This window comes from Nothoprocta perdicaria, unplaced genomic scaffold (assembly GCF_003342845.1).
Source record: "Nothoprocta perdicaria isolate Ctin4 unplaced genomic scaffold, notPer1 scaffold_357, whole genome shotgun sequence".
In the NCBI taxonomy this organism is placed as follows: domain Eukaryota; kingdom Metazoa; phylum Chordata; class Aves; order Tinamiformes; family Tinamidae; genus Nothoprocta; species Nothoprocta perdicaria.
Genome location: NW_020455596.1, coordinates 329,052 through 351,507, shown reverse-complemented (window position 1 = coordinate 351,507; position 22,456 = coordinate 329,052). Strand labels below are relative to the sequence as shown.

Here is a 22,456-nt window from a genome sequence, read left to right as displayed (position 1 = left end):
CCGGCCCGGGGCCCTGCCGCCGGACGGTACGTAGCCGGAGCCGCGCGGCACCGCCGCGGGCAGCGGGTGGTGTGGTGGGGAAGAGGGGTGCTGGCGGCACCCCGGTGCATGTGGCAGGTCCGTGCGCTCCGAGCGCTCCCGGAGCCGCCGGCTCGGCTCCGCAGGCTCGGTGCCTCCCGAGCATCCCCGTGCTGAATCCCACGCTGCCGGGCGCCCTTCCCGGAGCAGAGCCCCGAGGGCAGCCGGGTTGTGCCGCTCGCGCTCCCATCCGGAGCACGCAGTCGAGATCGACTGTCACCCCATCCCGGCACCTCCACCCCCTGGCAGTTCCCTGGGTCCCTTCCGAGCGCGGGATCCATGAGGGTGCTGGGGTTTGGCAGCGGCAGGGCAGCGCGTCCCGAGCGAGCGCCGTGGGGAAGACAAAAGCCCCCAGGTACCCGGGGACGGCGAGGACGCGCCGGGCGGCCCGTAGCGCCCGCGAGCAGCCCCGGCCGGGCCCCGAGCGGCAGCTGCCTGGGAGCGCTGCCCTCGCGCAGCGCCTTTGTGTTGAAAGCACTGGCAGCTCCTGCGCATCGGCGCGCGAGCCGGCGTGGCAGCGACCTGCCCGAGAGGGTCGGAAATTGCAGGGAAAACGGGCAGAATTCCTTGGCTGTTCCCGAAATGCTTTCAAACGTTATGCCAGGAGCGTTCCCGTCCTCCCGCCGAGGGCGGCGGCGAGGCCGTTATAGCGATAGCCGCCCGACGCACCCGTCAGTCCTGGCTCTAAATATAGACCTAGCGCTAAATCCGTCCTGCCTTTTATTTACAGCTACATTGCTCATTCGCATCCCAATAGGCTCCCTCCTCGCCCGCCTCCGTGCCCGCTTTGCGGGGCTCCTTCCCAGAGCGTCCTGGCCAGCGGTACCTATTGTATCTGATATAAATATTACCTATTCCTGTCTTTCTGTGCCCAGTTTGCTGCCAGCTCTGCGTGCTCGCTGGGAGCTCAGCCCTTGCAGCAGCGCACAGCAGGTTGTGCCGCTTGCCAAAGCAGCACCTTAAATATTCTTGAGAGAATTGCCCAAGAATTGAATTATTTGCGTAGCTTCCGACTTGAATAACCTAAGAGCCCGCGAGGGGAGGTGTCCTTGGTGCTGCTCCGCGCGGGCTGCTCGCAGCCCGATACTCGTTTGATCTCACGATGAGCTAAATTGCAGCGTAGCGGTGTGCGGGAAGGGGCCGTTCGCGGGCGCTCCGGGCGGGCAGAACAAGGCGCCCCGTTGAGGCGCGCTCGGTGCCACCTCGTCCATTGTGCCGCACATCAGCGGCGCGCCCGCCCCGCGCAGCATCCGCCTTGGGGACGGGGCACCGCTAACGAGGGACCTCGCCGGGCGAGATCGTTAGAAAAGCAGCTTTAATTAGCGGAGGAGGAGCAGCTGAGCGGGGCGCAAGGGGCCCGGGGCAGCGCGTGGGGCTCCCCGCGCGCTCGCGAGGGCTCCGCACCGCGTTCGCGGCGCGATGCAAGGAGCACAATCCGCATTCGTTGTGACACGCGGCGCACCGTGGTTTAGGCTCCGCTTGGGAGAACGGGGTCTTTGCAGTCAGGACTTGCTTTCTCGGGCGAAGATAGAGAGCCCCGGCAGGGCGAGCTGGGCTTGTAAGATGGAGGCACGGAGGACATCTGCTTCGCTGCCTGATTCCCCGCAAGGAGCCGAGAGGCGCGCGTTGAGCGAGTTGCGCCGTGTGCCAGATCAGCGCGGAGCAATTCCCTATTTGGGTCAAGAGGGAGACATTTTCGTTAGGCTTTCCTGCGGGGGTTAACGCTTGGATTTCTCTTTAAACTGACTTTTTATATCTGGGGATACTGCTGTGTGGAGAGGCTCGTACAAAAGGGGGTTGATTGCCTCTCCGCGGCGTTTCCCCGCCGAAAGCCGCGTGTGACGCGCTCCCGTTCTGTCCCCAAAATTGTTTACGGCTAAGAGGGAGAGTAAAGACGGCCCCTGCCTCGTTCCTTAATCTAGCTCTCTTAGCGGATTTTGGGTTGATGCCTCTAATCCCCATGGGAATTAGGGAGCTGCCGCAGGGAGGGAGGGATGTTTTAGGTCAGCGTGGCCTCGTTCGGCACCGCGAAGCCTCCTCCGTCCTGCAGTGATGCTCACAGGTGAAATGAAGACACCCCAAGAACCTGGGTCCAGCCTAGGGGTCCAGCTCGCCCAGCTGCAGAGCGGCCACGCTCCGCGTCCCAACGCGCCTCCTTTATTCTTGGGTAACTCCCCTTCTTTTAGGGGCCTTGGAGGAGCGGGCAGCCCGTGCCACGAGTGGGGCTGAGCCTCAAATTTGCTCAGAATCCTCTCAGACGCCCGGCTTCGTGAGTAATTAAGGTCTTAATTATCACCAAACCTCCGGGTTAATCAAGAGTCGGGCGGAGAAGTTGAGCTAGCTCCCGAGCTTCTTTGATCTCGGTATTTAAAGCTGGGCCAGGTGGGCTGCAGTGCTGCCCTGCGAGGGGCTCGTGGTGGGAGCTGGAGGGGGAATGGTCCTGTCAGCTGCAACGGGGGCAACTCTGCCAAAAATTGGCTTGTTTTAAAATGTGGCAGGCAGAAATTGGTCAACTTTGTACCTGAAGCCAAGAAATGCAGGGCTAAGAGCGCGGAGGGCCTCTCAGTGGATGCTGTAGCCAGAATCACAGGTGTGTTCAGGTCTTTAGGTGATGAGGGAGAGCCAGAAAGGGCTCTTTGCCCTAACTGTTGTGATCTAAAGGAGCAGAGCGGGCCCTTTGCCTAGCACGGAGTTGAGCGTGGACCGTAGCTTGGAGCTTCTGGCCACTTGGGAGGCTCAGTGTTGGTGCAGATCACCTTTTTCTGCCCATTTTGATAACTCGGGGATCTTTATGGATCAAGTCTTGCTCCCGTTGGCTTTGTCTCGACCAGAGCATCTCGTGGGCCTTGCTGGCCGGACCCTTCACCCACCCATGGCAGATACCTGGGTCCTGGTGACACAGTTACCCCACACGATGCTTTTCACCTCGTTGCCGTGGCGTTTTCCCCTGCTGAACCCCTATGTACTGCCTGGCCGGGGGTGCCCACGCCACATTGGCCCTGCACCACCCCGCGCTGCCTAATGAAGAAAATTAATGAGGGTTTGGCAGCTTCTGCTGCTGTTGCCCATACCCAGCAAGGCTCCGTGGCAGCTCCGCGCCCGGCAGGGATGCTCCGGGATGTGCAATTAGGTGGTGAATGAAGCCAATGTCCTCAGGAGCGTGTGGGGGGTCCCTCACTGTCCCCCCGTCACCCTCGGGGTTATGTCCCCGCGGGCATCGGGAGCCACAAGAAGTGCAGCCCACGGGACGGGCCTGGCCACGTTCCCACCCGGATAGCCTGCGTTCCTTGTGATATTGAGAGCAATAATAACCCCAGCTGCAGCAGCACGGTGGGGCTGTGGCCCCGCAGTCTTGCAGCTCGTTTTTCTCCAAAAAGCTGGAATTAGCTGAATTAGCTGAAATAGTAGTAGCCATCGGCAGCAGGGGACAGGTAGCTGGAGAGTCACCTTGGAGGCTCTGATAGCTGAGATGTGTGGAGGATCCGTGGGGAATCTCTGGGCACGGGAAGCGAGGAGCAATGGGAACACAAAAAATCACTATTTGCTACCGGGAGCTCTTGGCCACTTTTTCCAATATTGGTACGGATAAAATGGGCAAATTAAATGAGAAAAAAAAAAAGGTGTGTTGAAATTCGGTGGAGAAAACTAATTTAGAGAAGCTGGTAGAGATTATCTGTGGGAAAAAAAAGGACTTTCTAGATGAACAGGAATGATCCTTGAGCCTTCAGAACAATCACAATTATTAATTCACACACAATTCACCATTTCACCACAATTATTAATGTGCAGCCTGGGCGTTTCTGTGCTCCTTTTCTTCAGGAGTCTTTTTGTGTATGTGCAGGACATTAAAGGCAATGCTGCACAACGTTTAGTCTGACTTGGAAGCCAAGTGCCCAGGTAGAAGCTACGGCAATGCAAGGGAAAAAGCTGCTCAAACTTATCAGGGAGGCCAAAAATATGGAAAAATACCAAAAAAAACCCCAACCCACGCAAGCCAGCCTCGGTTGTGCACCCCGCAAAGTGTGGGGGTGTCAGTGGTGCTGTCTGCAGGAGCTGCTGCATCAAAATATCCCCCCGGGGTTAGCGACCGGAGCATAAACGCTGAAATTTAGCATAAAAGCCGAAATTTAGCAGCTCTCCCCCGTTTGCTCTGCAAAAGGCCTTGGGGACGGGCAGCTCTGCGGTGCCCTTTGGGGCGGGCGCTGCTCCGTGCTGTGGGTGCCGGCGGCAGCGGGGTGGCCTCGCCGCCGTGTCCGCAGCATCCCGGCGCTCCCGGAGCCTCTCCCGAGCAGCCAGCCCGGCACCGTCCCGCTGCTGCCTCCTCCTCTTCCCGCATTAACAATAATCAAAGCAATAATATAAAGGAGCCCGACCAAAAACGCCTCAATTTAAGAAATCTCCCGTTTTCTCTTGGCAGCCAAAGCAGGAGAGAGCAAGGCCGCGGAGGTGGCGGCCGGGAACGACATCAGCCCACCTCCCACCAAGGAGCTTCCGCCGAGCCCCGAGAAGAAAGCCAAGGTAGGAGCTGCTCCCTGGCCCCGCGCTCCCTTCCTGCTTTTAATTTGCCCGATTTTCTGCTTTTTACACCGTGGGTCCCCCCTTCTGCTTTCTGAGCTGCCGCTTGGGAGCTTTCGCTCGAACGAAGGCTGTGGGTTGCGAGTCGCAAATAACTCAGCCCCTCGCTGATCTGATTGCGGAGGGACTGCCTGAATTGATGATAAGGGCCTGAATTTCTGATAAGCTTTTATACAAGCGGTGCTCTGCTCGGGGCCCGGCGTGCGGAAGGAGGAAGCGCGGCGAGTGGCGCCGCGGCCGTGGGGACGTGGGGACAGGCTCCCGGTGCCCTCGGTGGGGACAGCAAGGTGACACCGAGCAGCTTGGTCCCTGCAGGTCCCCATGTGCCTGCCGGCGGGCGGCGGGAGCTGCTCGGTGCACGGGGGACGGGGTGCCACGAGCACCCAGTGCCGGCACTGCTGGGCCCATGCCCTTGTTCCACCCGCCCTCGCCCGCGGCTTCGCTCGCCCTTCGCGCTCAGAAAGCAGACTGCCCCTTATTATTATTTCTTTCTGTTGCCTTTTAAGCATCGCTTTTGCGTTCTCTCAGCGTGACGTTTTGCTTCACGATGCCCCGTGTTCTGTTATGTTCTTTGTTTTTTTTTTTTCCTTTTCATTTGTCTCTCTTTCTTTTTTCTTTTCATTTGTCGTTCGTTTCCCTCCGCTCCCGACCCGGGCTGGTTTGGCTTTGCGGATAACCCCCCGCAAGGCCGCCGCGTCCGCGCCGCCCGCCAAGGCCGCCGCGCCGAGGGCCAAGGCCGCGGCCGCCAGCCCCAGGCGGCCCCTCTCCGCCGCCGCCGCCGCGCCGGGCCCTAACAAAAAGGGCAGCAGCCCCCCGGGCGGCCCCGGCGCCGCCGCCGCCGCTCCCAAGCGCCCGGCCACCGCGCGGCCCGCCGCCCCCGCGCCCAAGGAGGCCAAACCAAAGGTAAGAGCACCCAAAAAAACCCTCCCAGGGCCACCCCGCACCCGTGAGGGCCGCGGATAATCCCCCAGGACGCAGAAAATCCCTTGCTTTTCCCCACTGCTGGAGGTGATTTATTCTTTAATACACACGGGCGGAGCTCGCCGCGTTGAGGGGAGCTGCTGAGGAAGAGGATGGGGGAAGCGAGAGCTTTGGGAATGGGGTTCAGCTCCCCGTTCCTGGGAGACACGAACACAAAACGGGCGCTCCGAGCAATTTTCAGCACTGTGGAAATGTTGGTTAAAAAGAAATCGCCTGGAAACACCCTGAGCTGGATTTTAGAATATAGGAAATTTGCGGCTCTCAATCAGCGCGACAAATGAAGTAATTTTATCTTTTTTAACATCTGCTCCAAATGCATTCGACTGCTTAAAAATCAAACCCGTGTGTTTGTATCGCTCCAGCCCTTGCGTAGTAGGTAGCACTAAATATCTTGCACTGACTGGGCTATTTTTAAGACTCATAGAAATGGCCCACTTGGCTTCTTTATGAAGCAGTGTTTTCAGCTTTATTTAAGATTTTTGCGTCTTTCTAAATTCCCTTTTTTGGGAAGTGATCAGTCTCATCTCATTTGTTTTCAAGTACTGAAATCCCGGGTTAATCCAGGCGCAGGATTAACCCATGCCCATGCTTCATTCTGCCTTGGGAAAACGATTTCATGTTTGTAAACCCTTTGATCTCTCATGTCCTGGATCCTGTAAAAAGCGTCTTTCTAACCAAGAAAAAAATGAGCATTTTAGCTCTGGAAGGAAGGAGCTCCCTTCCAAAAGCATTGCTAGGGCCTGGCCTTGTGCAGGTCTGTAAATGGCCTCTGCACATTAACTTTGGAGCAGATATGAAGTCCAGTCTTCAACGGGGTCTGTGTCCTGCATTAAATATGATCAGCCATTTTTGCATATTTTAATTATATATATATACGTATTTATATATGTATATATATGTATTTCTCTTCTGCATTATATTGTTTTAAAATCACCTAGCTGGTGTGCTCAAGAAGGCAAATAATTGTGCCTTCTCAAGTAGAAAACAAATTTAAACATATTTTGGGCTTTTTGCTGTTAAATGCATCGAGGCAAGCGAGCGACGTGCTGCCTTTAACCCAGCCTCTCCCGTTGCAGGTTGCGGATGCCAAGAGCCCGGAGAAGAGGAGCTCGCTGTCCAAGCCGCCGTCGTCTGTCACCCCTCGCACCGCTGTTCGGAGCAGCCCGGCCACTCCCAGGACAACCGCGGCGTCTCCGGTCGCTGCAGCGCCCGGCGTGAAAACCATTGCTGCTTCTCCGCCCAAGAGGCCCACGTGTGAGTCTCTGCTTGGTCCTCTTCTCCTAAGCAGCTGGGGTTTGGGGTGAGCAGCACGGGGGGCTCCCATGAAGCTGTAGTTCCTATCTTGATGTCTCCCCATGGTCCCATCAGCTTGTCCAAATCAGTCTCCCAATAAAGTCTCCAAATCTTTTGGAGATCTTCCACTGAAAACCAAGCGTTGAAGTGGAGGCACTTGGGAGGAGAGCGAGCTGCTCTGCAGCTCTTTTCTCCAGAGGGCTTCCTCTGCCAAAAAGGGAGCCTGAATGACCTTCACATCAGCTTGGCTTTCCAGCTGACCACGCGGTCTTGCAATAGCAATGTGGCATTCAAGGCTGATGTACTTAAGGGACATACTCAGTAAAATTTAAAGAATAAAGGGAGCTGCTAAGTATGAACTTTGTAATGATAATAGTTAGAGTAAGCACTTGAAGACAATTCCAAATGTGAGGAGAACAAATCTACAGAATGGAACTTGGAGAGTTCAATCTAGCACACTCCAAAGAAGGTAGAACTGATGTGGAGGACATGCTTGAAAGCTTTGAACGCCGTGACTTGCCAGTCTGGCAGAAGAACAGCTGGCAGATGATAAGTAAGTTAGTCATTGCAGCTGTTAATCCAGGAATTGGGTAAATCCGGTTTGTTTTGGTGTGTTCCCAGCTGGATGCATGATGTTCAGGGATGTGTACCACCTCACCTGTAACTCCATACTCCTGTAGCTTGTTCTTTGTACTGCAGCTGGGAAAGGAAAGTGTACATTTTAGGCTTCAAAAAGACTGCACTTGCTGTTTCTTTGATAACACTTTCCACACTTAGACCTGGAGTAAAGCTAGAATTAAACAACATTCAGGTGAAAAGACACTGGCTTGTCTTTTAGATAAGCTAGGATGTTTATGGGGTTGAGCTATGCCTTTACTTTCACAGAACCCCAGAACCCCAGAATGGTTGAGGGTGGCAGGGACCTCTGGAGCTCCCCCAGCACAGCCCCTGCTCCACAGGGACACCCAGAGCACGGGGCACCCGGTGGCACCCGGGCGGCTTGGGGAGATGCCCAGAGCAGGAGCCTCCGCAGCCTCCCTGGGCAGCCTGGGCCAGGGCTCGGGCACCTCCCAGTGCAGCAGCTCTTCCTCCCGTGGAGATGGGACCTGCTGGGTGTCACCTTGTCCCCACTGCCCCTTGGCCTGCCACTGGCCACCACCGAGAAGAGCTTGGCTTGGTTAGTCAGTTATTAAGGTTTGCCAGACCTGGGCGCCTTGGTGGGTTTGTTCTCAGGCTCCCAAAGCCCAGATTCATAACCCGTCTTTCCCAGGAGAACAGTGCCCGTGTGTTAATGATGCTGAAATGCCCTGGGCTGGATACATATCCCGTAGTTTATGCTTTAGAGGGAAATACAATTAATCCTGCATGGGGGAAGTTGCTCTTCCCAAGAGCCATGCACCTCAGCTCATCCCAGGGACCTCCTTGCACGGTTTGTTCTGTGCTGTCCTCCATGCAAGCTGGGGCCCGGGGTGCCCCACGCACTTTAATGAGTTCAATTAAGTTAATTTCGCCTTCCAAAACTGAGGCCCGGACAAAGGAGAAAGTGCTTTCTGGTGGCATTTGAAAGGAGATGGAGTTAATGATGCAGAGATCCCAGAAGCTTGTTCCAAGCAGCAAGATGCAGAGAGGAAGAGGCTTCTCCCCCAGCCGGCTGGGACATTGGCAGAGGACAGTGGGGAGGCCGGTGGAGATGAGGTCAGCTGGCGAAATCCCACCGACAAAATCCCATCGGGAGCCCAGGCAGCTCTGGGAACGCCAAGGGGAGCTGAGAACGGCAGGAGAGGAGTCGTGTTTTGAAGACGAAGGAGCAAGGGTGCAACGGAGGGGTCTTCCAAGCTGCCCGGAGCCGGGGCGGCTGTGACGCCCATGGGGAAGCAAGGTGGGCCAAACATCAACACGATAGATGAGGTGGAACAGGAGTCACATCAGGAGTCACATCAGGAGTAATACACGGACGTGGCTGCTGCCTGGCATGAGCAGATGTAGCTGCATCTCATTGCACATCTAAGGACCATATCAGTCCTTTCAGCTTCATAAAACCCAAGTACCTTCCATCCGTGCAATGAGTCTTCTCCACTAAACTTGCAGTCTTACACAGTAAGATTAGATCTGTTTGAGAGGACCTATTTTTAAAGTGTTTGGTATTAGTTAGCTGTCTATCTATCCTTCAGGACTGATGGAATTACCCCAAGTCAACTTTTGCTTCATCTCATTAGCTAGTGTCTCAGCTGGGGGCTTTAACAGTGCTCTGAGCGCCGGCCAGGGACATCCCACCCTGATTTGGCCTCTACTTCTGCTTTTTGCTCTTCTTTATCCCGGAATCTCACACATCTGCATTCAGCTGCTTTAGCTTATCTAAATTTCTAAGGTTGTTCCTTCCTTAGGTTGTCGCCTGCCTGTGTGGAACATAGTCGGGTCACTGGTGTCTTCCCAAAGACGTGGTTTTGGTTCAGTGATTTTTAGTGTTGCACAGTTAGGGTAGAGGCCAAAATACGGGCAATAGCTTCTGTGTGAGGGAGATGAGCGTGGGCTTAGACTTGCAACGGGACCCAGGCTGTACATAGACAAAGGTGGTTTTCATGTTGCAGTTTGGTAAAGAGAGGCCATAAACTGCTTCAAGAAACGGACTTGGGGCAGGACTAAAACAGCACTAGGGGAAGCGCTTTCAGATCGAGGAGGTGGTTTTAACTAAAAGGCAGCTGCAAAAGCAGCTGCCCTGCAGCTTCCCCTCGGCCTTCGCAGGCCGGGGGCAGCGTTTGGGCGAGCGGCACGCTCGGGAGATGCCCTCAAACCCCGCGCCGCGCTGCTCATCCCCAACCTGTCTCTTCTCTCGGGGGCAGCTATCAAGACAGACGCGAAGCCTGCAGATGCCAAGAAGACCGCCGCGAAGCCGCCGGCAGGTAATACTGTCATGCTTTTGGTCTAAATCAGCCCTTTGGGGCCGCTGGCCGCGGGCAGGGCACCGGGAAGGTGGCATGGGAGCCTCTGACCTCTCTTCTCCCCTCCCTGTGCCCGCGCAGCAGACGCGGGGCGCCCGAAGAGCGCGTCGGGCGGCGCCAAGAGCAGCGCCGCGTCGCCCTCGGCGCCCGCCGGCAGCTCGCCCAGCGTGCCCGCCGCGCGCCCCAAGCCCAAGGCGCCCACCACCAAGCCCGCCGCGGGCACCACCACCACCACCGCCGCGGCACCGGCCGATGCCAGGAAGGCGGCCGCCAAGGCGCCGCCGAAGGCCGGCCCCGCCGCCAAGCCGCCGCGTCCCGCCGGCAGCGTTTCCGCCCCGGACCTGAAGAACGTGCGCTCCAAAATCGGGTCCACGGATAACATCAAGCATCAGCCCGGCGGGGGCAAGGTGAGTCGGCGCCGGCCCGAAGGCCGCTGTGTTTGGGGGCTCCCTCCCGGGCATTGCGGGTGCCCCTTGCTCCTTTCGGTGGCTGGGTGCTCACGGCTGGCTCGTCTTGGCGCTCTGCAGGGCTCCTCCTTGGGTTCTCGGTGGGCGCACAAGGCATTAACGGCACGGTGACGCTCGTGGGCAGAAGGAAGCCGCTGTCAGAGCCTCCCTGGTGTTCCCTGTGTGCAGGAATCCACACCCCTGGTTCTGTTTCCCTGCCGGGAGAGAAACCAGTTGGTTTGGGAATCCTAGAATCCTTATGGTTGGAAAGGACCTTCCGCATCACCAACCATAAACCGGTCACCGTCATGCCTGCTAAACCATGTCCCTGAGTGCCTCATCTGCACGTTCAAACCTCGTTACTCCAAAATGTTGCCTGGGAACGGAGGGATTGAGCCTGCTCAAGGCTCAAATTGGGCTTCAAAAACTGAGCTTAAACTCCCATTTCATTACGAATGTCTGGCATGTAGATGATAGAGGTTCAGAGCACCCCTCTGAGGTTTCAAAGCCATCTCGTAGGTACGTGCAAGCCCGAAACCTTTCTTGGGTGTTGTACAACAGGTTGACCCATCCAGTAAACTGGACGTGCTAGCAGCTTGCTCGTCGAAGGGCTTGAATTCCCACGGCATGGAACAAATTTGCCCACTTATCTTTCCTGCAGATGTCCTGGAGCGACTAACCCAGCCCGTAACTTTAATCGGCTGGCCGGGAGAGCACACTTCATGCTGAGAGCTTAAGCTCTTCGTAGGCATATTAAAGCGAAGGGTATTCTTGCTGCGTGTCACAGCATCGATGCACGCAGGGAATTTAGCCTTAAAATTTAAAAAATGCCTTATTAAGGGCTCGGATGAGGTCATAATGTGGTCCTCAGAGCTTAGCAGCCCTGAAGACAACCTTCCCCTCCTCAAAAGGCCTCTCTGGAAGAGAGGAACCAAACGTGCTGAGAGCTTTGGGAAGCCAGGAGCAGAGCGAGCCTTTCCAATACGATATAGTGCGACTTGAACACGAATTGAAGCTCCCAAATCCGGCGGCCATCTGCTCCGAAGCGAGCACGTGAAGCTGCTCTCCTTTTGCAAACCGGGCTTTGAAGGATTGCAGAGCTTTTTAGCTTATTGCGTCAGCTTAAGGGAAATAATTATTGCATTGATTTCCACTGTCCTGCATTTTGTGTTCGTTTTTGATAGAAGTGCTAAAGCCTAGCTATGCGTTGGAAGGGAAATACTGTCCTTTGGAGCCTTTAAAGCTGCCCTACAAAAGCTAGGATGTGCTCAGAGTTTGGGACCCCGGCTTAGGAGCACTGAGGGGCTCTTGTTTGATGTTTAAGGTAGGGTGGGGAAATACGGGGTTTATGCTGACCCCAAAACCCAGGTTCTTCTGCACTTGGTTGGATCTAGGTTAGAATGAATGTTCTCAGCTAGCCCCTGAGTTTTTCTAAAACCTGCAATTTCCCTGTTTTTCCCATTGTCTGGAAATTCCCATCCCCTCTTCTGCTTTGGTGGGTTAATTAGGCCCACCTGCATTTGACTGCTTAAAAATAAATAACTGAATAACTGAATAACTGAATAACTGAATAACTGAATAACTAAATAACTAAATAAAGAGTGTTGGTGGAAGCAGAGCCCTGGCACAAAGAGCCAGAGGCCATGGGCCAGGAGACACGTTGGCCACCAAGGACCTTGCAGCATCTGCAGCATGGAGGGGAGGGTCGGCCCTGCTGATGGATGGGGTTCCTTGGGATCCTCTTTCCCATGGGATGCAGCGTGCTGTGTTCACAGGAGAGCTGCCGTGGTCACTACCAGGCAAGTCCGTGATGAAGGGCCACCTCAAACATGTGGAGATGTTGGGTTTTCCGTAGCCCTTGCCTTGGGGACCCCGGGGAGCCCGTGGGGCTCCGCGTCCCGCTGTTCCTGCCTCGCTCCCGTTCCAGCTGCCCTGGCCGGACAGCGGAGCCCGGGGAAGTCCTCTCCTGGCCCCGCTGCTGCTGGCGCTGCTTGAAACCATCCGTTTGTCTCCATCCAGGGGAATGTAGAGAAAAAGCCGGAGCCGGCGGCTGCGGCGCGGAAGCCTGAACCCAATGCGGGCTCTAAAATGGCTCCTGCTAGAGCAGCCCTAACAAAAGAGGGGGCCCCCAAGCAGCCCAATGGGAAAGTGAGTTCGTTTGCGACTTCTCTCTGCGGCCCGTGCAGGAAACGTCCTCTTTTTTGGGGCACTTTCCCTTCTCTTCACTCTCCCGCTGTCACTGTCCCTCGCACGGCCACCTCTCTATGTTCTTCTCGTGGTGCTCTCCATGAAGGCTGGTGAGGGGTGATCCCATGGGAGAGCTCTCTCCGACGCCCGGCGGGAGCGGTTCCAGCGCCCACTTGGGCCGGACCGTCCCTCTGGGAGCAGCGCTTGCCACGCGCCCCAAGGGGGTCCCTGGAGGTCCCCCCGCGGGGGACACGCGGGTCGGAGCTGCTCCCTTTCCCTGAGGATGCAGCAGGGTGGCACTGCAGCTTCCCCAGCTCTTTTCCCAGCATAGAGGGATCAGGGTCCATGCCGTGGGGATGGGGGTGAGTTCTGGTGGGTCCTTTGAGCCGTCACCTCCTTCTGAGCCGCCCAGGATGCAGCTCCCGCCCCCATTCCTGCTGTGCTCGGTACCCCCAACTAAGCCCTCGTTGTGACTAACCCCGTGTCCGCGCGGACCCGCTGCTCACAAGCCCAGAATCCCACAACGTTCAAGGTCGGAAGGGACCTCTAGAGACCATCTAGTCCAGCCTTCCCGCTCAAGCAGGCACACCTAGAGCACGGGCACGGGTTTAGCTGCTCCCGGGCAGTTAAACCACCTCTGCGAGGAGGAGGCAGCCCGTTGAGCAGCGCTTTGGGCTGCAGGGAGAAACAGGCCCCTGTTTAATGAACGTTGGGCTGGCTCTGCTAAAAGGCACCCGCAGGCTCGACAGCCTTCAGCAGAGAAGCTGTTTCTCCGATAGGGCTTTGCTGTCCGCAGGTTTCAGACGTTACCCAAGACCACAGTCAGTGGAGATATGGTGGTTTAAAATGCAGAGAATGACCAACCAGTGGGTTTGTTAGCAGCAGGGACCCTGTGGTTTGGGATCTATGGGGGGCAGAGGCAGCTGAGCCCGTTGGGGGTCCAACCCATGGCTGGGCAGCTCCAAGGACTCTTCCCTGCTTCCCGTTTTCCCATGGGAGAGGCTTGGAGCGGGGCCGCCGTGGCGCGGCGCCGCTCCTCACCGCAGCGCTTAGGCTCGCGCACTAACCCCGTCTGTCTCCTTCCCCTGCTCTCCCGCTCCCGCTCTCCCGCCCGGGCGGCCCTGGCATGGAGCCGAACACGGCGGCCGCCCCAGCCGCCCCACGCCACTTCTAACCACTCCTCTTCCCTTGTGTTCTCCGTTCTCTAACCCTCCAGGTCCAGATAGTCTCCAAAAAAGCGAACTACAGCCATGTTCAGTCCAAGTGTGGGTCCAAGGACAATATTAAGCATGTCCCTGGAGGTGGGAATGTAAGTATGGGCTCGGGGCAAGCTCTCCGTCCACTAACTCCTTTCCTTGTGCCGTGTGTTGATCTGTGCGTCCTCGTGCTCGGTTGGGTTGGAGGCAGACGGACTGCAGGGCTGCTAGGACCACTCTCCAGATGGGGCCTCTTTCTCCCATGGCTTCCATGGTGCTCCTTGATCCAGCGTTAGGTGTCCACATTGACCCCAGGAATTAGTTCACCCCAAATTCTCCTGAATGAGGGTGAAGCCAGTTGTGTCCTAGCGGCACCCATAGCTCTTGCAGGCCTGAGGCCAGATTAATTTCCCTTCTTGTTTCGTAAGGAGGGAGACGTTGAAGAAGGAGGCGGCAAATACTGGGGCCCTTAATCTTTGAGCTGTGATTAATTTCTAAATTTAAAGGCTGCCAGTGTTGCTGGCAACCGAGTTGAGCTTATTAAGATAGACAGCTAATCCTGTGATGGCTGTGGCCATGATTCGGAGCATTAGGTTCTGAAGAAGCTTTTTAAGTTGCATATAAAGTTGGATACCGAAGGTTTTGAGATACCAAAGCTTTTGAGGAAACAAGCTTGGCTTGTGGTGTGCAGGAACTCCGTTTTTGGGGCCGGCTTTGTGGTCCTTCAGCAAGGTCCCGTAGTCGTGTGGGCCGGAGGCTGCTGTGTAGGACAGGCCCGTGGTGCCCTTTTCCCGGGACACGGCTGTGCCCTTGTCCCTGGCTGACCACCCCTTCCCGAAAGCCTTCGCAGAGGCCACTGACGCCCCTCGTGGGCTCCCGACCCTGCTTGTTCTTCCAGCTCGCCGCAGAAAGCTCACGCTCACCAGCAGTGCCCTTTACCGTTCCCATCGACCTCCCTACCGCTTACGGGGCACGTATGGAGCTATATGGAGCTTCCCTTGGCAGTGCCCAAACGGGCAGCTTTGCAGTGCAGAGGGCAGAGCCGCGGCTGCCCTCAGGGTGCTATTAGCACCCTCAGGGTGCTGTTTCTCTAGCTATGCACACCCATACCTGCAGTGCATTGCAGATCTCATCACCCAAATAGTTATAGCTAATAAGGTTTGGGTTTTATTTCCTTTTATTTTTATATATTTTTTGTGGCGGCTGCAATTGCTGCAGCTGAAGCATTCACGCACTTAAAGGAGTTTGATTTTATAATCCACTTTTACCGCTCTTATCTTGGACGGTCTTTTCATGGGCAGCAGGTCTCAATGCACTCTGCCTTTTTTGGGGGTCTCCTTTCAATATACGTCAAATATGGGCGCGTTTGCCTTGCTATATTAACGGCATTAATGACCTGTAATTTCTTGCAATCGTTCCCCAGACCTGTCCCTTCCCCCTGGCGCTTTGCTGTCCTCCTGTCCCGCCCTGGGGACACTCCCAGCTCTAGGGGACGGGGCTCTGGGCCACTTGATCCTCCTCCTCCTCCTCCACGCTCTCAGCTTCTCCTCGCTCCACTACTCCAACTTCCTTCTCCTTGAAGAAGAGAGAGTAAAGTGCTTATTGTTTCCAGGTTCCAAATGCCCCCAAAGCAGCCTCAGACAGTCGTCCCCAGCTCTCCAACGCCCCCAAACCCAGCCCAGGCAGTGCCCATGTGAGTAGAAGAGCCGCGGGGGCCGCTCCGCCTCGCTGCAGCGGCGGTTCCTCGCGTTCCTTCGGTGCCCACGCCGTGGCTTTGGGGCGCCGCGGGGCTGGTGGCCTCGCCACGGGGTGTCCCTGGGGAGGACGTTCCTGCGGCACGCTCGCCACGGCGGCGGCTGAAGGACGAGTCCTTCAGGGCAGGCCCTGGCTTCAGCCCACGTGGTTAGGGGTCGTAGGGACAAGAGCTGTGCTCGGCAAGAAGCTGCTTCAGCACCAGGGTTGCTCTGGCACAAGGGATTGACATCTTTTTTACCCACGTGGATTAATTGCTGCCCCTTGGGTAGGTTCCCCATGAGCGGTCGATGTTGTTGCTCCTTCCATTATATTTGATGGGAACATCTCGACACAAACATCATCAGAATTCAAGCCCAAAAGCTCTGGTTACAGAATCCCAGAAGGGTTGAGATTGGAAGGGACCTCTGAAGATCATCTAGTCCCAGCCCTGCTCCAGGAGGGACTCCCAGAGCACAGGGTGGCGTCCTGCCCGGCGTGCCAAAGCTTAGCCCGGCAAAGCCTGACCCACTGGCTTCTGGTGGTCATGGCAAGCCTGGGTGAACCTGAGCTGCCCGGCCTAACGTCAGGCTGAGCCCGAATCTGGCTGCGAGCGGTGACCCGAGGAGCTCCAGGAGTTCCCTCCAACCTCAGCTGCCCTGTGGTTGTAGGAAGCATCAGCAGGAGCTCAAAAATGAGAGAAGTCCTCCCTGCAGTGCCCTCAGGCCAAGTGTCAGGGAGAAAATCTGGTGTTTTTGAGGAAAAGGCTTAAAATCGTTGACATTTTGGCTTGGTCCCACCCCGAAGAAGGCACTTCTATCCCCATTCAAGCTGTTGTCCACAAACACCACGCTAGAACATTTGGCTCATTGTTGGCTTGGAAAAAAAAGCCCTTCCTGAGTCACAAGTAGCGCGATGTGATGATTGCAGCGCTCTGTGCTTTTCATAGAAGGGTCTCTGTGCCAGGATGGGCTCCCTGGCAGAACGCAATGGAAATAACACAAGGACGCAGTGTCCTCCCTGCCAGGGCTTGGGCTTTGAGGACGCACAAGGGGAGCTTGTGAAGGCACTTGCTCCATCTGGGCGGGATGAGTCTGGCTGGTGTCCTCTCCTGGGTAGGAAGGAGCATGGCGAGGAGGTGCTGGATGCTGTTAATAGTCACACCGGGGCTGTTAATAGTCACTCCTGGGTCGGGCGTGGGGTGACGTCCCATGCCCATCCCTCCGGGATCTGGTGCTGCCAGCACAGAGCTGGCCCTGGGGTGGCATTCTGGGCTACAAGGCACCACAGTTGGCTTTCGGGCTGCTCTTGCAGGGTGTCCGGTCCGTGGATGTGGCAGGAACTCGAGCCTCCCCGTTCTGGTCGCTCTCCATCTCTGCTGCCTCCGTCCGGGCTCGGTTGCTCTCCGCTCGCATTAACCACTTGCTGGTGCAGGCCTTCAAATACTCGTAAAGCACAAATAAATACCACAGCATTCGGTGTCCAATAACCAGGAAAACAGCAGGGAGAAAGTATTCAAAGAAGGGGCACAAATGCAGAAGCCTGACCTGATACTGAGGTGGCCTCCAGCTTCTCCGATGTTTCTTTGCACTGAGTTGTTCCCTTTTCGTCTCTTCAGGTGCAGATCCAGAACAAGAAAGTCGACCTTTCCAAAGTGTCCTCCAAGTGTGGCTCGAAAGCGAATATCAAGCATAAACCAGGTAGAAATGTCTCCATCTTCTACTGACTTGTCTGTGAATACCGCGAGCCGCTCGTTTATTGTCCGGGGTTGTGACTGCACTGGGATGGGATGCTGCTTTTGGAGAGGGCTTCATGGAGACCCGTCCCGAGGGGTTTCCTGAGGGGATCCCTGGCGTTTTGTGCTCGGCTTTGGAGCAAATGCAAGGGACTTTTTAGCCTATAGCTCTGGATCGACTGTAGTCATATTTAAAACTTTGGTTCTTTAATGACATGGTGTGGAACGGGCATGCAGGAGCTCACTGCTCCTGCAGGGCATGGAGCAGATATCTGCACCTGCTGCCACAGATGTCCCGTTTGCCACCCGTGGGAGCAGCACCCATGGGTGCCGCTGCGGGACCCCCCCGCCTGGGGCCTTTGCGGGTGGCTCTGGGGGAGAGGCCCCGGCGCGGCGGGCGCGGGCGGCGCGCGGTGCCCGCGAGGCTCCTGCGTCGCAGGCAGCTCCGCCTGGGGCACGAAGCGCGCGGGGCAGCGACTGCGGGGCGCTTGGGCACCGCGGTGCCACCCGCACGCCCGTGCCCTCGTTCAAGGCATGCCGTGCGGGACGGTGAGCGCCCTTGTGCGGGCCTGGCGAAGGCAGAGTTACCCGTCCAGAATTACCTGCTGTCTCCTGCTCGAGCAACTCGGGGTGGGATCCACCAGCAGCTCCTCGAGGGGCTGCAGAAGGGGCCGGGGATGAGCTGGGATGGGGGGGAAGCCCTGGTGTGACGCCGCGGCAAGCAGGGCTCTCGGGGGCCGCTGCGCCCCGCTCGGCACCAAACCCGCTCCTCTCGTTGCAGGGGGAGGAGACGTCAAAATCGAGAACCAGAAGCTGAACTTCAAGGAGAAGGCGCAGGCGAAGGTGGGGTCCCTGGACAGCGTGGGACACGTGGCGGCAGCAGGAGCGGCCAAGGTGCGTGCGGGACGTGCGGGGCATCGGGGCGGCTGCTCCTCGCGCTGCTGCCCCTCAGCCCCGGGGGCTCTGCGCTGAGCCCCTGCAACGGGGCTGAGCTGAGAGGGGCCCGACCGTCCTCGGGGCTGGCGGGGTTGCTGCTCGTGCCCCTCCTGCAGCAGGAATAACCGACCCCGGCACCGGGGCTGCTGCTTGCAGTGACGCTGCTCCGGAGCTGGGACAGCCGGCTTGCAGCGTCGGCACCGGGAAACGGCGCTCAGCCTCAACGGGTGTTCAGTGTGTGTTTCTCACCCTGGTTAAGGCAAGAGGTGACGGCCGCGGGTGTTGGGGACAGCCCGGGGCTCTCCCGCCTCCAGTCCCCTGTGCAGAGCCGGGCTCGGCCCACGGGGGATGAGGGTAGCGCGGCGCTGGGCGGGATGGGCAGCACTGGTCGGTGCCCCCTGTTATCTCTCAGGATTAACGGGATGAGGGTAGCGCGGTGCTGGGCGGGATGGGCAGCGCCCGTCGGTGCCCCCGTTATCCTGGCAGAGGGTGGCGGCTGTGCTGGGCGCTGCCCGTGGTTGTCCCGGCAGCGTCCGGCCTGCGCTGAGAGCAGGAGCTCCTTGCTGGTGACGGGGATTCCTTGAGGTTCCTTGGCGGGGACAGGGCTGTGTTCACCCTCTCCATGGCGCAGGGTTTGCAGCCGTCCTCACGCAGGACGATGCCAGGGCTCGAGATAACAGGGGCTGAGGTTGGCCGAGGTTGGCAGGGTCGCCTGGAGCAGGTTGCGCGTTGGGTGCGGGGCGTCTCCCCTGGCCACGGAGGGCCGGGGGGGNCCGGCGGCGGCGCCGGGCACGGAGGCGCCGCGCGAGAACGGCGTGGGGCCGGCGGCGGGCGAGCCGCGCGACGCGCAGCCCTTCGAGAGCCGCATCCAAGAGACAAGTAAGTGCGGGCGCGCGGCGGCGGCTCGGGGCGCGGCGCCCGCCGGGGCTGCGCAACCCGCGACGCGGCACAAACCGCCTTTTATCTTCCAGGCATCTAACGCTGCCCTTCTGGTGTCGCCCCCTCCCGCCCCCCCGCCCCTGCCCTTGTGTCGCTGCAGATTGAGCGCCGCGGGCGCCGGGCCCAGCCGGCCGGGCCTCGGACGCACCGGAGCGGAGCGGACGGCGGCGCCTCCCCCAGCACCCGCCGGCAGCGGCGGCTCCCGGCGCTCCCGCCGCCTCCTCCCTCCTTCCCCGCTCCTTCCTCCCGCTCCTTCCTCCGCTTGGGCCCCCGCTGCGGCCGGGGCCCCTCCGCGCGCCCTCGCCCCGGCTCCCCTCCCGCCGCGGCGGCGCCGGCGCGCGCCGCTGCCGCCCGCTTCCTACTGACATATCCAGCAAGCGTAACTATGTACTTCTTTTGTCGTCGTTTCGTTTTCTTTTTTTTTTTTCTGTTATTTTTTTTTTTAAATATTTTAAAATGACGGAGCAAACTCGTGGGATTTAAGCCATGTCGGGAAGGGAAGGCGCGGGGAGGTGCGGAAGGGAGCGCAGAGGGAGGCGCGCGGGGCCGGACCCGGCGGGTCCCCCCGGCCGGGCCGGAGGCCCCGAGAGGCAGGAGGCGGCGGAGGCCGCGGCGGAGGCCGAGGCGGAGGCCGAGGTGCGGGGGGCTTAGCGCCCGCCCGGGCTCTGGGCTCCTTGTTTCGTGTTGCGAATGACACTAAAGAGGCGAAATGTAAATAAAAAAAAAAAAAAAAAAAAAAAAAAAAAAAAAAAGAGATTGCTGGATAACCAACAACTCTTCTGCAGTTCTCGTTACTGAAACGGGACAGGAGCTCTGCCTTCAGCACGTTTGATGATGGGTTTTTTTTTAAGGTTTTAAGGGGTTTTAAGAAAAAACTTAATAAAAATATTAAAAAAAAAAAAAAAAAAAAAAAAATGTAAATAAAAAAAAAAAAAAAAGAGAAAAAAAGGAAAAAAAAAAAAGGAAAAAAGGAGTTTTTTTGGGTCGTCAAACTAATTTAAAGCAAAAAGCCGAGTGCCGAAACACTGGGATCAAGCGGCGGCGCTGGGGGCGGCTCGGAGCAGGGGCGGCGGGAAGCCGGACGCTTCCCGCGCTGGCGGGGAGCTCGCGGGGCAGCCGAGAGCGACACGCTACCCCCACCCTGTATTTACACACAAAGACTCTTATTGCACTTGTATTTTTTATATTAAAGTTTGCATGGTTTCTAATAAAATGGCATTAAACCGTACTAGTTTGCATCCACGTCGTCTGCTAGTTTCATACGTGCTTTGGTCCTCCCCTCCCGCAGCCCGAGGGCAGCGAGCGATGCAGAGGGGCGCCCGCCCGGCGCCGTCCGCCACATCCCCGCGCCCCCCGTGCTGCCTCCCACCCCGCTCCTCCTCCTGTCCCCGCTGTGCCCGTGTCACTGTCCCGCTGTGCCGGTGTCACTGTCCCGCTGTGTGTCCCTGTCCTGCTGTGTGTCACCGCCTCGCGCAGCCGCAGCCGCCGCAGCAGCCGCAGCCGCCGCAGCAGCCGCAGCCCGAGCGTCGCCGCCGGGAGAGCAGGTGGAGGGCGAGGAAGGGCCGGCGCCTCCGGCCCGCGCAGCGGACGGCGCCCGGCTGCTGTGCCACGTCTCCACCGCGCCTTGTGCCTGTGTGCCCACCACTAACTGCAGCCCCGCTGCTCTGCTTGCCGTAGGCTCCTCTCCTCTCTGCCTAGGATGGGCTCGGTTTTAGGACGCAGTTTTAAGTTGTGTTGAAGGAAGCAGCTGTGTACGTAGCGCTGGCGGCAATGGCTGTGGCTTCCAGGCCGGAGCGACGGGACGAGGGCGGCCGGGCCGGGGGCTCCGCGGAGCCCCGGGAAGGAGCCGGGCGCCGCGGCGGCCCCGGCGGCACCGGCGCTTTGGTGCCACGTCAGAGCGGGGCTTTGGGGCGCCCGGCTCCCTCCTGCCGCCTGAATGTAGCTCCCCGCGCCGCGCGGTGCGGAAAGCGGGCTCTCAATGTGAAGTGTTATTATTATTATTATAATTATTAGTATTATTTTGTGTCACGGGGAGTTGCGCGGGGCCGGCGCCCGCGGCCCGGCTGCTTCTGCCTTCCTGTTGCCCCCGCCCCGCCGGGGCCGTAGGACTTGTCGCCTTTAGCCAAACCCACCCCGCAACCCCCGCCCCGAGTTGATGTTGTGATTCTGCCTCTTGTCAAGGCTTGAAATAAAAACTTCTCGATGTTCCGCCTGTGCCTGCTGCCCCTTTGTGCGGGATCGGGGAGCGGGGCGGGCGGGGGGCACCAGCGCCCGGACCCCGCGGGGACCCAAGGCCCAGGAGGAGCCCAGGGCCCTGCGCAGACCCGGGCGCCGCTCTGGGCGCTGCCTCGTCCTGCACAGGGCCACCAGCAGTCCCCAGCTCCTCTGAGCAGCCCCCGGTCCCTTCAGGAGCCCCTGGCCCCTCGGAGCAGCCCCTGGCCCCTCCGAGCGCCCCCAGTCCCTCCAGGAGCCCCCGGGCTCTCCAAGGAGCTCCGGCCCCTTGTGCAGCCCCTGGCCCTTCCAGGAGCCCCCAGTCCCTCCAGGAGCCCCCAGTCCCTCCAGGAGCCCCCGACCCTCCAAAGAGTCTCTGGTCCCTCCAGGAGCCCCTGGTCCCTCCATGGAGCCCCCGACCCCCGTCCTGGTGCCCAGGTCACTTCGGCCCTCGCTCCCGCCCCCGGCTCACCCACCACCCCCAGAAAGAAAGAAGGGGCCACAGGCGGTTACTACTCTATCCCTTTTTATTGTCTTTAATCTAGCTTGTAAAAAGATCCAGTATCACATAACAGCCACTGAAGTATCCCAATATCACACTAGTTCGGAACCATTTAGACAATAGTTTAGTCTCGGGGATTTTTTTTCCTTTTTTTTTTTTCTTTTTTTTTTTTTTTTAACCTGTTGGGAGAAGAAAAAAAAAGAAAAAAAAAAAGAAATCGGTTCTGCCCTTTATACAGGCCCAACGAAAGAAACAAACACTGGTCAAATAATAGTGACAACCTCAAGCAAGTGAAATGCAGCTGGGAAGGGGGAGGCCGGGGCCGCCGCCTGAGGCCGCCGCAGCTCGTGACGTGCGAGGCCGAGGGCGGCCGCGCGGCCAGGGCCGGCCCCGCCGCCCCATTTCATATACAAAGAGCATAGGAAACGGCGGCTAAAAACAAGCGGCGGGCTCCCACCAGCCCCGCGGGGCGGGCGGCGCCGCCGCGTGGTCCCTGGCGGGGGAGGGGCGGGCAACGGGGACTACTTCCCCTCGCGCGCGCCCGCGGGCGGAGGGATCCTGCGCGACGTGCGCTGTGAGGCGACCGGCGCGCGCCACGTGGCCGCCGCTTCCCCCCGCCCCCCGCAACCGCGGGGCACGCTGGGAAATGTAGTCCTGGGGGGGAATCCTCAGCGGGGAACGCTGGGAAATGTAGTCCGGGGTGGGTG

At 58.3% G+C, this 22,456-nt stretch overlaps 1 protein-coding gene across 1 annotated transcript in view; it reads left to right on the top strand.

Moving 5' to 3' along the window:
• Positions 1 to 19,141, top strand: part of MAP4 (microtubule associated protein 4) — a 53,377-nt gene extending 34,236 nt beyond the window's left edge. Inside the window, exons 12-22 of the mRNA XM_026044265.1 lie at positions 4,496 to 4,596; positions 5,341 to 5,556; positions 6,711 to 6,888; positions 9,768 to 9,827; positions 9,948 to 10,273; positions 12,332 to 12,460; positions 13,716 to 13,808; positions 17,045 to 17,126; positions 17,943 to 18,055; positions 18,859 to 18,976; positions 19,137 to 19,141. Of these exons, the coding sequence (XP_025900050.1) occupies positions 4,496 to 4,596; positions 5,341 to 5,556; positions 6,711 to 6,888; positions 9,768 to 9,827; positions 9,948 to 10,273; positions 12,332 to 12,460; positions 13,716 to 13,808; positions 17,045 to 17,126; positions 17,943 to 18,055; positions 18,859 to 18,976; positions 19,137 to 19,141 (1,421 nt within the window). The remainder of the gene's footprint in view (positions 1 to 4,495; positions 4,597 to 5,340; positions 5,557 to 6,710; positions 6,889 to 9,767; positions 9,828 to 9,947; positions 10,274 to 12,331; positions 12,461 to 13,715; positions 13,809 to 17,044; positions 17,127 to 17,942; positions 18,056 to 18,858; positions 18,977 to 19,136) is intronic.
• The last annotated feature ends 3,315 nt before the right edge of the window (positions 19,142 to 22,456 follow it).